The sequence below is a fragment of the Prionailurus bengalensis genome, chromosome D3, assembly GCF_016509475.1.
Source record: "Prionailurus bengalensis isolate Pbe53 chromosome D3, Fcat_Pben_1.1_paternal_pri, whole genome shotgun sequence".
Taxonomy (NCBI): Eukaryota; Metazoa; Chordata; class Mammalia; order Carnivora; family Felidae; genus Prionailurus; species Prionailurus bengalensis.
Genome location: NC_057356.1, coordinates 21,290,773 through 21,302,885, shown reverse-complemented (window position 1 = coordinate 21,302,885; position 12,113 = coordinate 21,290,773). Strand labels below are relative to the sequence as shown.

Here is a 12,113-nt window from a genome sequence, read left to right as displayed (position 1 = left end):
GAATAGAAGACTCATAGCCTAACCTTGTGTACAGCTGGGAGGATATGTGATAAAAGGCAAGCCTTTTTTTTTTTTTTTTTACAGCAAATGAATGTACTCCACCACATTTACACTCTCCTTAGTAGTCTCATTAGCAAGTGAAGCTCTTACTCCAAATAGGTTGCTAATATTTGAAACATCTTGGGGCGCCTGGGTGGCGCAGTCGGCTAAGCGTCCGACTTCAGCCAGGTCACGATCTCACGGTCTGTGAGTTCGAGCCCCGCGTCAGGCTCTGGGCTGATGGCTCGGAGCCTGGAGCCTGTTTCCGATTCTGTGTCTCCCTCTCTCTCTGCCCCTCCCCCGTTCATGCTCTGTCTCTCTCTGTCCGAAAAATAAATAAATGTTGAAAAAAAAATTAAAAAAAAAAAAAGAAACATCTTATGACTTGAATTTATAACTGCTTCTTCCCCCTTCGCCAAATGAGAAAGTTGCACTATTTAAAAATCACACCTCAAATACTTACTCAGCAGACCTACTGCACTTAAGTGGGTAGGACTCAGATCTGAATGAGTATTGATTGTTTCCAAATACCAAATTCCCTCAAAGAGATGATTTGCTGCCACTGAGTAAATTTAAAAAGATTCATCGAAAGCTCAGAAGGCCACCCAAAGGTGGAGGCCTATACATGTTTTGAGCACAGGACAGTCCTCAGAAAATGGTGAAACCTCATAACGTTATAGGTAAACTTTTAACGTAAAATAACAGGGGCACCTAGCTGGCTCAGTTGGAAGGGCCTGCTACTCTTGATCTTCAGGTTGTAAGTTCAAGCTCTATGTTGGGTGTAGAGCTTACTTAAAAATAAAATCATAAAAAAAGAGAATAAAGTAACAGCCTTGACAGTTATTTGAAAGGTTTTCCCAAAAAAAATTTATTTTCATAAATTAACACACATAACAGTGGGAATTTAGAGTCACAAACTACCAAACAGAAAAAGAACTGCAGGGGCATCATGTATGCCAATGTTACCAAAAATGTACAAATTTCACTGAACTATATTGACCATGATAATATATAAACACTTCAGGCAGCTATTTACTGGCCCAGACCAGCCCAAGGAGATGCTGAGGCCTCTCACCAAGAATTCAAATCCAACTCAGCACCAGGGAGGGGCTCGTGAAGACACACAATGAATAAGCATCAAATCTGAGAATATGCTGTGCTAGATGGCGGGCTATATGGGGACCCTTACTTTATAATCAAATTAGCGTCTGCTGCTCAATTTGTGGCTAGATGATATTAAACTTTGATTTTTGTAAAATTAACTCTTCCTCTGCAGCCAGCTTTTTATATCAAGAAGTGCAGTTGTGGTAAGGAGCCCTTCTTTTGCACCAATCCAGGAAAGGCTACTCCCTACCTCTGGCCAATTATCTAGACTTTGGATACAGCCACCCAACAATGTGGTGCTTAAGAGGTCCTTTCCATGATACCAGGGGAAAAGCTTCCAAAACAAAACAAAAACAAAACAAGGGAATTAAAAGAAAGCACCAACTGCATACTTCTCCCTCAGGTAATGGGAGAAAAGCATCACTGACTAAAAGTTGGTCTTTCACGGATCTCCATGTACGTGGTATTAGGAGATGGAATCCCAGCCTGGGGACCAAGTGCCGGCTGTGCTTTCCATCAGGCTGCACCAGAGCCTTGGTGCTGCCGCCCCAGTACTGCACACCCTATGCTGCTCTTGGTCTGGTGGGCAGGGAGTGAGCCCTGCTGGGGGAGGGATCGTGCCCAGATGGTAGGATCTGGAATTTACCTTAGGTTGGCTCTGGCACCCGCGCAAAAGACCCTTTCAGGCAAAACTGTGACAAAATGTCATGATTTTCACAGCTCTTAAAGGAGCGCTGAGTTTTGGGATTCACAGCATGAGTTTCTAAGCTCTTCAGGCTCCACGTAAGGCAAATGCTACATGTCTTTCCACTGTACCTCCCTCAGCTGTAGCTCTTAGAGTAAGGTCAGTAAGAAAAAGTGGACATAATCTGTTTTAATAGGTGTGATGAGGTACATTTAAACTAATGAAGAAATGAAACTGGAAAGGTGACCAAAAGAGGAGAAAGGGGGCAGGAAGCAGATGGGGGCAAATATAGCTATAACTGAAAGATGGGAAAAAAAAAAAACCATAGTTGAAGTTTCAGTGAAAAGCTGATAGGCAGAACCCTGATTGGACCTGAGATTTCTCCTCTCTTTCCCATATTAAAAGCACTAAGCCTCTGGAGTTGAATTATAGTTGAGTAAATCATAGTTAACTGTAACTTCCCACCATTTGGGGTGGGAAGTCCCCATACTCAGAAACTACCAACCCCCACCCCAGAAAGAGACCTCCTGTAGCTCTGGGCAAGTGGTGTGCCAGCAGCCGACTAACGCCCCCCCTCCCCCCCCCAAATCGTGGGCAGGTTCCACAGGCTCCGAGGACCACAGATCTAGCCTTGCAGCTGGCCAGACCAATGGTGAAAACAGATGCAAAGACAGGTGTGGCTGAGCACAGCTAGAACTTGATGTATCGGTTTTAGGCAAGCAATTTCAAGTTTGCAATGGGGGCCCCTTTTTAACTTTGGAGCAGGGGAAGGCCCCAAGCCAGAGGGCAGGCCAAGAATTTCAACGATAGGCAGAGATGCCTCAGAGCTGCTTCTCTTCCACATTGCCAGGACAAGGAGGGAGCCCAAGCCTCCACTTACTCCATGCCTCCAATGTTCCAAATCATTCTTCCTGGCTCTTGCAAATACCGTGCCTATGTATAAGGGCAAACTTGAAATTATATCTCTGTAATGGTGGTGATGCCACAGCTGTGCCCGTTCAACTTCAGTCTGCTGGATGACATGGGTTGTTGCCGCATTGCTGACTCGTCTACACCAGCAACGGACCTGGCAAACAGGGCTCTGCTGAGTTGCTGGGAGTTTGCAAGCTGTCCAGCAGCACTCCCTAAAAATGTTTGTCAGAGGGTAAAATGGAATACTAATCTCCACTCCCTTAGGCAAAAAGACAGAGAAAACCATTTAGTGTCTAAGGACCCTGTCCCAGGATGGGAGAGGTACTGAGGTGAAACACAGGTTGTGTCTATACAGTCTGGGCAAAGCAGATGTAGAACAGCGGAATCTGGTTCACATTCCAAGCCAGTGTGGAAATGCGGCTCTCTTCAATGCTATTTGGCCATGGCCTTAGAAGCCTCTATGGGTTACCAGATGTATTTCACTTACTAAATGCTATGTCTGAGGCAGTGGGCCTAGAAGACAGATGTGGCACTTTTATTTTCTTGCTCATGTCAGTTCTTCTGCTCCAGTGTGGCACAGACTGTCAACCTGCAAAGGAAAGGCACATAGAGACCCCCTGCCCCCACCCCATCTTCCCACCCACTCACAAATGGGGAGACAAAGGAACCCTAGGAGACACACCAGGACGGCACCACTCACTCTTCTCTAACAGACTGACTTTGAAAATATCTCTGGAGCTCTGACAGTCTCCTTGGGTGGCTGCTTCCTAGCAGTGGCTCCTAGGAGCGTGGGAAGAGGTGACCAGTGTCCTGAGGCTGGGTGTAGCATCCCACTCACCAGCCAAGGAATGTTAATTCTCTGAACTTTTGTAATGAAAGCAAGAGAGAAAGAAAGAAAACACAGGGGATGGTAGTGGGGCGGGGGGGGGAAGCAGGGCAAGGGCACATAGGAGTTAAGTGGAAAACGAATGACACCTCTGGGCCTGGCCGACCCACACAGCATCCTTTTGCCCACAGACTCAAGCAGGCACAGATGAAGGAACTGCCAACTCTGGCACTCTGCAAAATTTCCAGTAGGTTTGACATAGGATCCCAGAATACGATGGTGTTCTCAGAGAGGGCTGGCCGTGGAATTTCATGATCCCCCTGCAAGGATGCATCACTGGGTCTGAACCACGTGCCATCTCACTCCCCACTCTTGGAGCAAGTTGCTCTGACAGCTGCAAACACTCTGGGTCGGCCTTTTATCACCACCTGAGCTGCCGTACCCAACTTTGTTATAGACTACCACTTCAGATAAAACCCATTAAGACCACACCCAACCTTCACATTTTTTTAAATGATTGGGAGGAAAACTTGCTCTTACTTCTATCATTAAAATAAACACATCTACTTAGTGGGCAAGAATGAGAACACAGATGAAAAAGTACTCCTTCTAATGAGTTACACTGGAAGGTGGAAATGGGGAAGGGACTGCTTGAAACACATAATGGGAAAATGTCTCACCATTGTCCCATACCATGCACTGATATACTGGGTCAAATGCCTGTCATATATTCTGAAGACATTATTGTCTTTCTCCTTGATGTCTTAAAATTTTGTTTTAAAATCACATTTAAAGGCTCCAAACATGCAGCAATAATACAAAAAAAAAAAAGAAAAGAAAAGAAAAGAAAAGAAAAGAAAAGAAAAGAAAAGAAAAGAAAAGAAATAAAAACAAATGAAAATAACACCACAACATTAAAAAGTGCAACTTACTTTGAATGGGGCCTGGACGGGCTCCTCTGGCACTAGTGACCCATAGTCACAGAGGGGAGAAAATGATGGGGAAAAGCCACACACACCCACACAACCACACACACACACACACGCACACGCACACCCACACACACGATTCTGGGCAGACAGACTCAAAAGGATTAGGAAACACAACAGCTCATCTTTCCTCAACTACTGAAATGAGCTGGTGAGACCACAAAGAACAGGACGCCAGGTCCCCCTCCCTAGGCCACGTCTCTAAATAATCTTGGTCTAGCACCACCGTAAACAACGCAGAACTTTCACACGGACGTGCAAATGCTATGAGTCCTTGGAATTCTAGTGTTACTGAAGGTATGCTGAGTCCTCCTCCTGTGGATGGCGAGTGTGAGGAGGAGGGGGCCAGATGGTTTTCAGGACCATTTCCAGGAGAAAGGGAACATTCCTGAGGTTCAATACTCAGCAGGAGAAGTAGAGGACCCTCCTTCACCATTTCCTAAAAAGGTTGCACCTTAAAATAGGTAAAATCCACGGACTGCATTTTGAGTAGTTTGGGCGGTAGGGCAAAATGAGGCAACTTCTTCCAAGGAGCCTGGAAAATCTAAAATTGAGACCCCTAAACCAAACTGCTTCTCAACAACCAGATGATCGCTCCTGCTCCTCTTCCTTGGCAAAAAAGGTCTCCAATTCCATTAGTTTCTGTATCAACAGAGCATCCAGCTCTCGACTCTGCAGAGCTGCCTTCTGGGCCCTGGTAAAGCTGCCTGCCACCTTGACTTTACCACGAGCTCTCCTCTTTCGTGGGACTGTAAAATCCTGAAATTCTAGAACTCGTTTTCTCTTCTGTTGGCTGATTGAGATTAGCGTACCATTTCGTTCCTTAGGTTCCTCAAAGATGGTCTCCAAACACCTAAGGGTGGAGCACAAAAAAAGAATCACCAATACAATGACTCACGTGGCCCATCTCCTGGGTCACCAACCCTTCTGGTCAACTGGGGCTAAAACAACTAATGACTACTTACTTGACTGCTTTCTCTGGCCAGTATCTTTTTATGTACGAAGAAAAATATGTATTTATGGATATGTAATATATGAACACCCAGTGAAAAAACTGACACTGAGCAAAAGGGTAAGGAATAAAGACCAGACCCCATAGGTAACACCAGCCACTTTTTTATGTATTCACAAAGTCATTCAATCAGAGACATGCATAAATAAGCATATATTACCAGAGATCAGCCCTTTTGTGTAAAGGGACAGGTAGGAAACATTTTTAAATTAATGAGCACATAGGACTCGATTATATTTTTTGTTTTTAAACAACCCTTTAAGAATATAGAAACTTTTTTTTTTTTCTCACAGACGGTAACAAAAAAAGAAAGGAAATGGGCCACTCGCTGAATGTGGCCTATAGTCTGCTAACCCACAGCATATATCCTTCACTTTGGTTTTCTTCTTGTGTTCAAATGGTAGCAAACCACATACACTGCCCTATACACTGTGCCTCTCTGATCTGTCAATAACTTTTAAGATTATTCTAATTCAGTAAACAGGTATCCGATTCATTCCTTTTAATGGCTACAGTGTATTCCATTATAAGGCTGAATCATAATTCAATTTTAAGTTGTTTCCAATTGTTTCCTATTATTTAGCAATGCTGCAATGAATAACCTCGTACAAAGGTCTTAGAGCAAATGTTCACTTTACAGGATAAAATCCTAGAACTCTCCTGCTACAACCTGGACACAATAGGAATTTAATAAATGTTCCCTGACTTGAACTGAATTCACACTCAAAGGTAGCCATGTGAAACACTGTCTGTGTTTGGGTTTGTAATCATATCTGAAGATCAATGATTACTAGTCCTGAAAAGGACAGCCAGTTTTTTGCTAAAAACACAAGTACAAACTGAAAGGAAGTGGTGTTTTCTGTACCTACCTAACTCATCACACATTTCTGTCCCATCCTACCACCAACCCCAGTTCAAGCGCTGGGAACTAAAAATACCAATTCTAGTTATTTCCAATAACTTCCTTTCTAAAGTGAATGGATTAGAGATTTGCATCGATCATTTCAGAAGCCCTCCCAGTCTATTCACTCCTACTCATGTACCCACCTGTTTGCAGGAGGAGACTTGTAATTCTTGTTGGTATATATTTCTTCTAAACTAAACTCCTTTTTCTTTAATCTGAAAAGAGAATAAAATAAATTCTTCATGTTCTCTTAAGAGAAATAAAATTGGCTTCCCAACTTGATGAGTCATTTTCTTACAGGCCCTCTGGATTGAGATTGATTGATTGATTTTTTTTTTAATGTTTATTTTTCAGAGACAGCAAGACAGTGCGAGCATGCACAAGCAGGAGAGGTGCAGAAAGAGAGGCAGACAGAGGATCCCAAGTAGGCTCTGCACTGACAGCAGAAAGCCTTACATGGGGCTAGAACCCACAAACCACGAGATCGTAACTTGAGCCGAAGCTGGACCTTTAACTGATTGAGCCACCCAGGTGCCCCTGCAATGAATTTTGGATGTGTCTCACGTGCATAACATGTACCAGATTTTCTTTTCTAGGCTGCCAATCTTCAGCTTTATGAAATTTAGTCCATTTATACTTACTGGCAATGATATAGCTGTATTTGTATCTACTATTCATATTTTATAGCTTCTTTTACCTTTTCAAAATTTCTTTTCTTCTCCTTAACTGACTGCTGTTCACTTCTCTTTTATCCCCCTTTCCTGGCTTGGAAATTATACACTTCTCTCTCAGTGGTTGGCAAGAATTTTAAGAAGTTTTCTTAACTTGGAAACTGGAGTGCGTCAATATTTTTACCCTTCTCCCAAACACCAGTCCCTGGAACTTTTAATTCCAATCAATACCATCTCAATTTATACATTACTAGTGTTCTATTTTGTCTCCTTTTTTATTTTGTCATTTATTTGAAGAAACCAGATTGTCTGACCTGTGGCTTCCCCAGTCTATATTATGATTACACCCACAAAATATTATTTAACCCGTTCCTCTAAACCAAACATATGGAAAATATTACAGGTATTTCCTATAGATTGACAATTAGATATAAGAGGCATAATCAGATTTAGGTGTTTTGATAGGAAGATTTTTATTTTCTTCTTCTTCTTCTTGTTTAATGTTTACTTATTTTTGAGAGAGAGAGAGACAGAGCATGGGCAGGGGAGGGCAGAGAAAGAGGGAGACACAATCTAAAACAAGCTCCAGGCTCTGAGCTGTCAGCACAGAGCCTGATGTGGGGCCCTAACCCATGAACTATGAGATCATGACCTGAGCCAAAGTTGGATGCTTAACTGACTGAGCCACCCAGGCACCCCGATAGGAAGATTTTTAGATGGTGGTGTATACTTTCATTCTGAGGGAGAGGATACCTGTTGTTGATCTTTTTAAAATATTACTAGCCACTGAAGAACACTGACTGTATTTATTACTTCTTTAGGGCCATACTTAATGATAGTCTAGCACTCCTTCTCAATTCATTTGGTAGAGTTCTGTCTAAATTGAAACTTCATGTTCATCCATTACTTAGTAACCCTGTAGTACACTTTGCACAGGAAAAACAGCTCATGCTTGGTTCTTTCCCTTTATTTACTGATTTCCAAACAATTACTTGGTTCTCTAATCTCATCCAAATATGGCCAATGGATTGTTTTAAAAGTGTCATTATAGGGGCGCCTGGGTGGTTCAGTCGGTTAAGCATCCAACTTCAGCCCAGGTCATGATCTCACAGTCCGTGAGTTCGAGCCCCATGTTGGGCTCTGTGCTGAAAGCTCAGAGCCTGGAGCCTGCTTCAGATTCTGTGTCTCCCTCTCTCTCTGCCCCTCCCCTGCTCATGCTCTGTCTTTGTCTCAAAAATAAATAAAAACATTAAAAAAATTTTTTTAAAAAGTGTCATTATAAACTATTCCATTTAAACATATTTCTTATGCTCCAATCTGTTGCAGTTATTATTCTTTTTGATGCTCTGTTTCATCTGTGGCCAGTGGGAGTTCCAAATTGGTTTCTGAGTCTCTTTGACATGACTTTAGTAGTCTTTGAGAACTTCATCACTTTCTGGTAGGACAAGATATTCTACACTCAACTTGTGCATTTCCTGCTATAGACCTTTCATCAGTCCTCAAAGAGTTTTGGTTGACATACCATAAAACTTACCCTTTTATTTACTCATTTGTTTATGAGTATACTCAATTCATTTATTATTCATCGTTGCTACGATGTGGAAGATAATAGCTTCAACCCTCAGGTCACCATACTTATATCAGTAGAAACTTACTGTGATAACTTCTATATTAACCATTAATAGTGTTAACTTATCACCACAGAGTTTCTGTATTTTAAACCTGTTTCATTCAGATAAGAAAAGCAGAGTCTGAAGAGCATGTTAATTAACTTTTTGGCGTCATGTTTTAGTTTCTTTATGAGAATCTTAACTGAGATTCGGTTTAGTTCAATTCCAATTCAGCAAAGAACATGCTTGTGGAAAATATACATAAATAATAATATGTATACAAAATTTCATAGTGACTTAGCACTGGCGTTCCAAAAGAGGACAACTACTTTGCTTCTGAGCAGTAGCAACTGCTACATTAAAGATGTTGGATGGGCAGTCCGAGAGTGAAAGATGAGCCTCCCAGTCATTCTGACTTGCAAATCAGGGTAGTATGTATCCACATTGTTTCTGGACTGAGGTGAAGGTCTGTGAGCAGAGCTCAGATTCTGGAATTTCTGGCCTCTCAACAAACTGGCTTCTTCAGCGAGACTACATTCACTGGAATGGCACAGTCTGCCTCAAAAGTACAGACACTTTCCGTGGAAAGCCCATCTTGCCCAGGGTGGTTTTGGAGAAAGTCTACATTTGAGTGTCTTCCATCTGCTGGGTCCTCTCTCCCTCATCAGTTGATCTGTTTTTACGATTTCCATCATAAGGAAGGCAGTTTCAGAGCTAACATCAAAAACTCTTTGCATAAGGTGTGGTCTTGAGCCAGAGATATGCTGATATATACCCTAAGCAGAATATAGCAACAATTTTTGAAGGTATCTGTTTTCTGGCCTAGAAAATGACCAGAAGACACTTAATACCTAAGATGACCAACTGCTTCTTGAGTAACAATGGCTTTTATACTCTCAGGTAGAGAGAACAAATCTATAAATATGGCCAAAGAGAAAACATGAGGCATTTGGGGGTGGGTTCAAATTCTGATTTTGAGCAACCATCTCTCTCATTTACAAATGTTTATAGAAGTCATGGCTGCAGAAGTGGTCTATATAAAATAGAAGTCTTAGGGAATTTCTATTCCCCTGAAGCCTCCACTATTTTACACAAATGACAGCACTCTATAAACAATTTTGGCTCTAGCATAACATTTCTTAAGATACTGATTATACAAATATATAAAGCAGTGCATCTTGTTTTGTGTGTGTTGTGTGTGTTTTTTAATTTTAGAGAAAGAGAGAGCATGTGCGAGCAGGAAAGAATCTTAAGCAGGATCCACACTCAGTGCAGAGCCCAACACAGGGCTCAATCCCACAACCCTAGGATCATGACTTGAGCCGAAATCAAGAGTCTGCCTGGGACTTTCTCTCCCTCTCTCTCTGCTCCTCATCCTCTTGTGCATTCTCACTCTCTCAGAATAAATAAATAAGCATTAAAAAAAACAAAAACAAAAACAATGAAATTTCCTGTGGGCAGGGGCGGCTGGCTAGCTTAGTCAGTGGAGCATGCAACTCTTGATCTCAGGGCCGAGTTCGAGCCCCACGTTGAAGCTGGAGTTTACATAAAAAAACAAAATTCCTATGGTTTCGTCAAGTATTCTTACAGTCTGATTTGTTTCTACTTAAATTTGATTCATTTGGGATTTTTTCTGGTGAAAGGTCTAAGGTACAGATCCAACTTTATTACTCTTAAAATGGCTACCCAGTTGCCCCAATAGCACTTTACTGAACAGTCAGTCCATCTTTTTACCACTAATTTGAGGGGACACCTTTGTCACATTCTATATTTCTCTATGTAGTCATGTCTACTTCTGGACTTTCTATTTTGTTTTACCAATTTGTATGTTTCTGCTGTGGCATCACACTTCTATTTACTTAGTTATAATATATATATATATATATATTTATATATATATATATTTTTTAAAATGTTTATTTATTTTTGAGAGAGAGAGACAAACAGAGTCTTAAGCAGGCTCCAGGCTCTGAGCTGTCAGTGCAGGGCTCAATGTGGGATCCGAACCCACGAACCATGTGACTATGACCTGAGCTGGAGTCAGAAGCTTAACCAACTGAGCCACGCAGGCATCTGAGCTTACAATATGTTTTAACGTCTCTTAGGATTAACACTTCTCTCATTTCACTCCTTTTCTGAATTTTCCTGGCTATTCTTGCTTCTTTATTTTTCCATGTTAACTCTGACTGTATGAAACATAAACCTTTCCATTTATTCAAATCTCTTCAGCTCTCGTTTGAGTGAATATATTCAAAGTTATGTTTACTGGCATGCGCCAGTTATATTATAACTTCTTAGCTCAAAATGTACTCTCCAGAACCTGCTCTGTGAAAATGGAATCCTGGACTCTTGAAGCATTTCTTCTTTACAGTAAGTATGATGTTAAAAGCTCCGGCAAAAGAAGGCATTGGGGGAACACTGCTAAGAGGAAAGGAGCTTCTCTTCCTGGTTCTGGTGAACTTTTCCCCCCCCATCACTGGTGTATGTTTGTTGGCGTGTCAGGAGGGGGTCATTTGGAGGGGGCTCTGCCCTAGCTGTGTGGCCAGAGTACGTAGTCCCTCAGTGCTCTGGCAACCCTAGCCTGGTGATCATGCCACATGCTTCCTGACACATGTGGGGAACTCCGGGCCATAAGCTTATACCCCAACTTCCTGAGGGCTGTTTCCTGTGGCCCTCCTGAAGGAAACACCACATGCTCCAGGCATTACATCCACAGAGGCACCCCTAGTCCCTTTGCATGCCTGCCTGCCTCAGCTCATCTGCACCCTAGAAGTTGTTTGCTATTTCCTGCTTGCCTAGATCTGGCCTTAGCAACCCAGCCATCCAATAGGCTGCACCCATACCCTCAGGAACAAAGTCAAAATGCCAACATAGAGGAGGTGGCCCCCTTCCAAGTTTGTCCTACCTTGAGTACTTTCCCTCAGTCTTAGGGTGCCCTTCAGAATACTCTGTACATCTTTACGGTTACTCTATTATATTAAAGTTCCCTTATTTGGGGATCCTGGTTGGCTCAATTGGTTAAGTGTCTGACTCTTGGTTTCAGCTTAGGTCATGATCTCATGATCAGGCTCCACGCTGGCAATGCAGAGTGTACTTGGGATTCTCTCTCTCTCCTTCTCTCTATGCCCTTCCCTCCCCTCAAAATAAATAAATAAACTTAAAAAAAAATTATTAAGGGGCGCCTGAGTGGCTCAATTGGTTAAGTGTCTAACCAGCTCAGGTCATGATCTCACAGTTCGTGAGTTTGAGACCCACACTGGGTTCTCTGCTGTTAGCACAGAGCTCACTTGGGATCCTCTGTCTCCCCTCTCTCTGCTTCTCCCCTGCTTGTTCTCTCTCTCTCTCTCTGAGAATAAAGAAA

General features: G+C 42.4%; 1 protein-coding gene across 6 annotated transcripts in view; it reads right to left on the bottom strand.

The window, feature by feature from the left end:
• Window positions 1–882: 882 nt before the first annotated feature.
• The window catches only part of PRR14L (proline rich 14 like), a 59,120-nt gene continuing 47,889 nt past the window's right edge, over window positions 883–12,113 (bottom strand). For 5 of the 6 annotated variants that reach the window (XM_043557946.1, XM_043557947.1, XM_043557948.1 and 2 more), the window contains 2 exons: window positions 6,615–6,686; window positions 883–5,408 (listed from right to left, as the gene is read on the bottom strand). In XM_043557946.1, the coding sequence (XP_043413881.1) occupies window positions 5,132–5,408; window positions 6,615–6,686 (349 nt within the window). In that variant the 3' untranslated portion in view covers window positions 883–5,131. Of the gene's footprint in view, window positions 5,409–6,614; window positions 6,687–8,922; window positions 9,398–12,113 lie in introns of those variants that run through there. The other variant, XM_043557951.1, reaches the window with a different exon arrangement.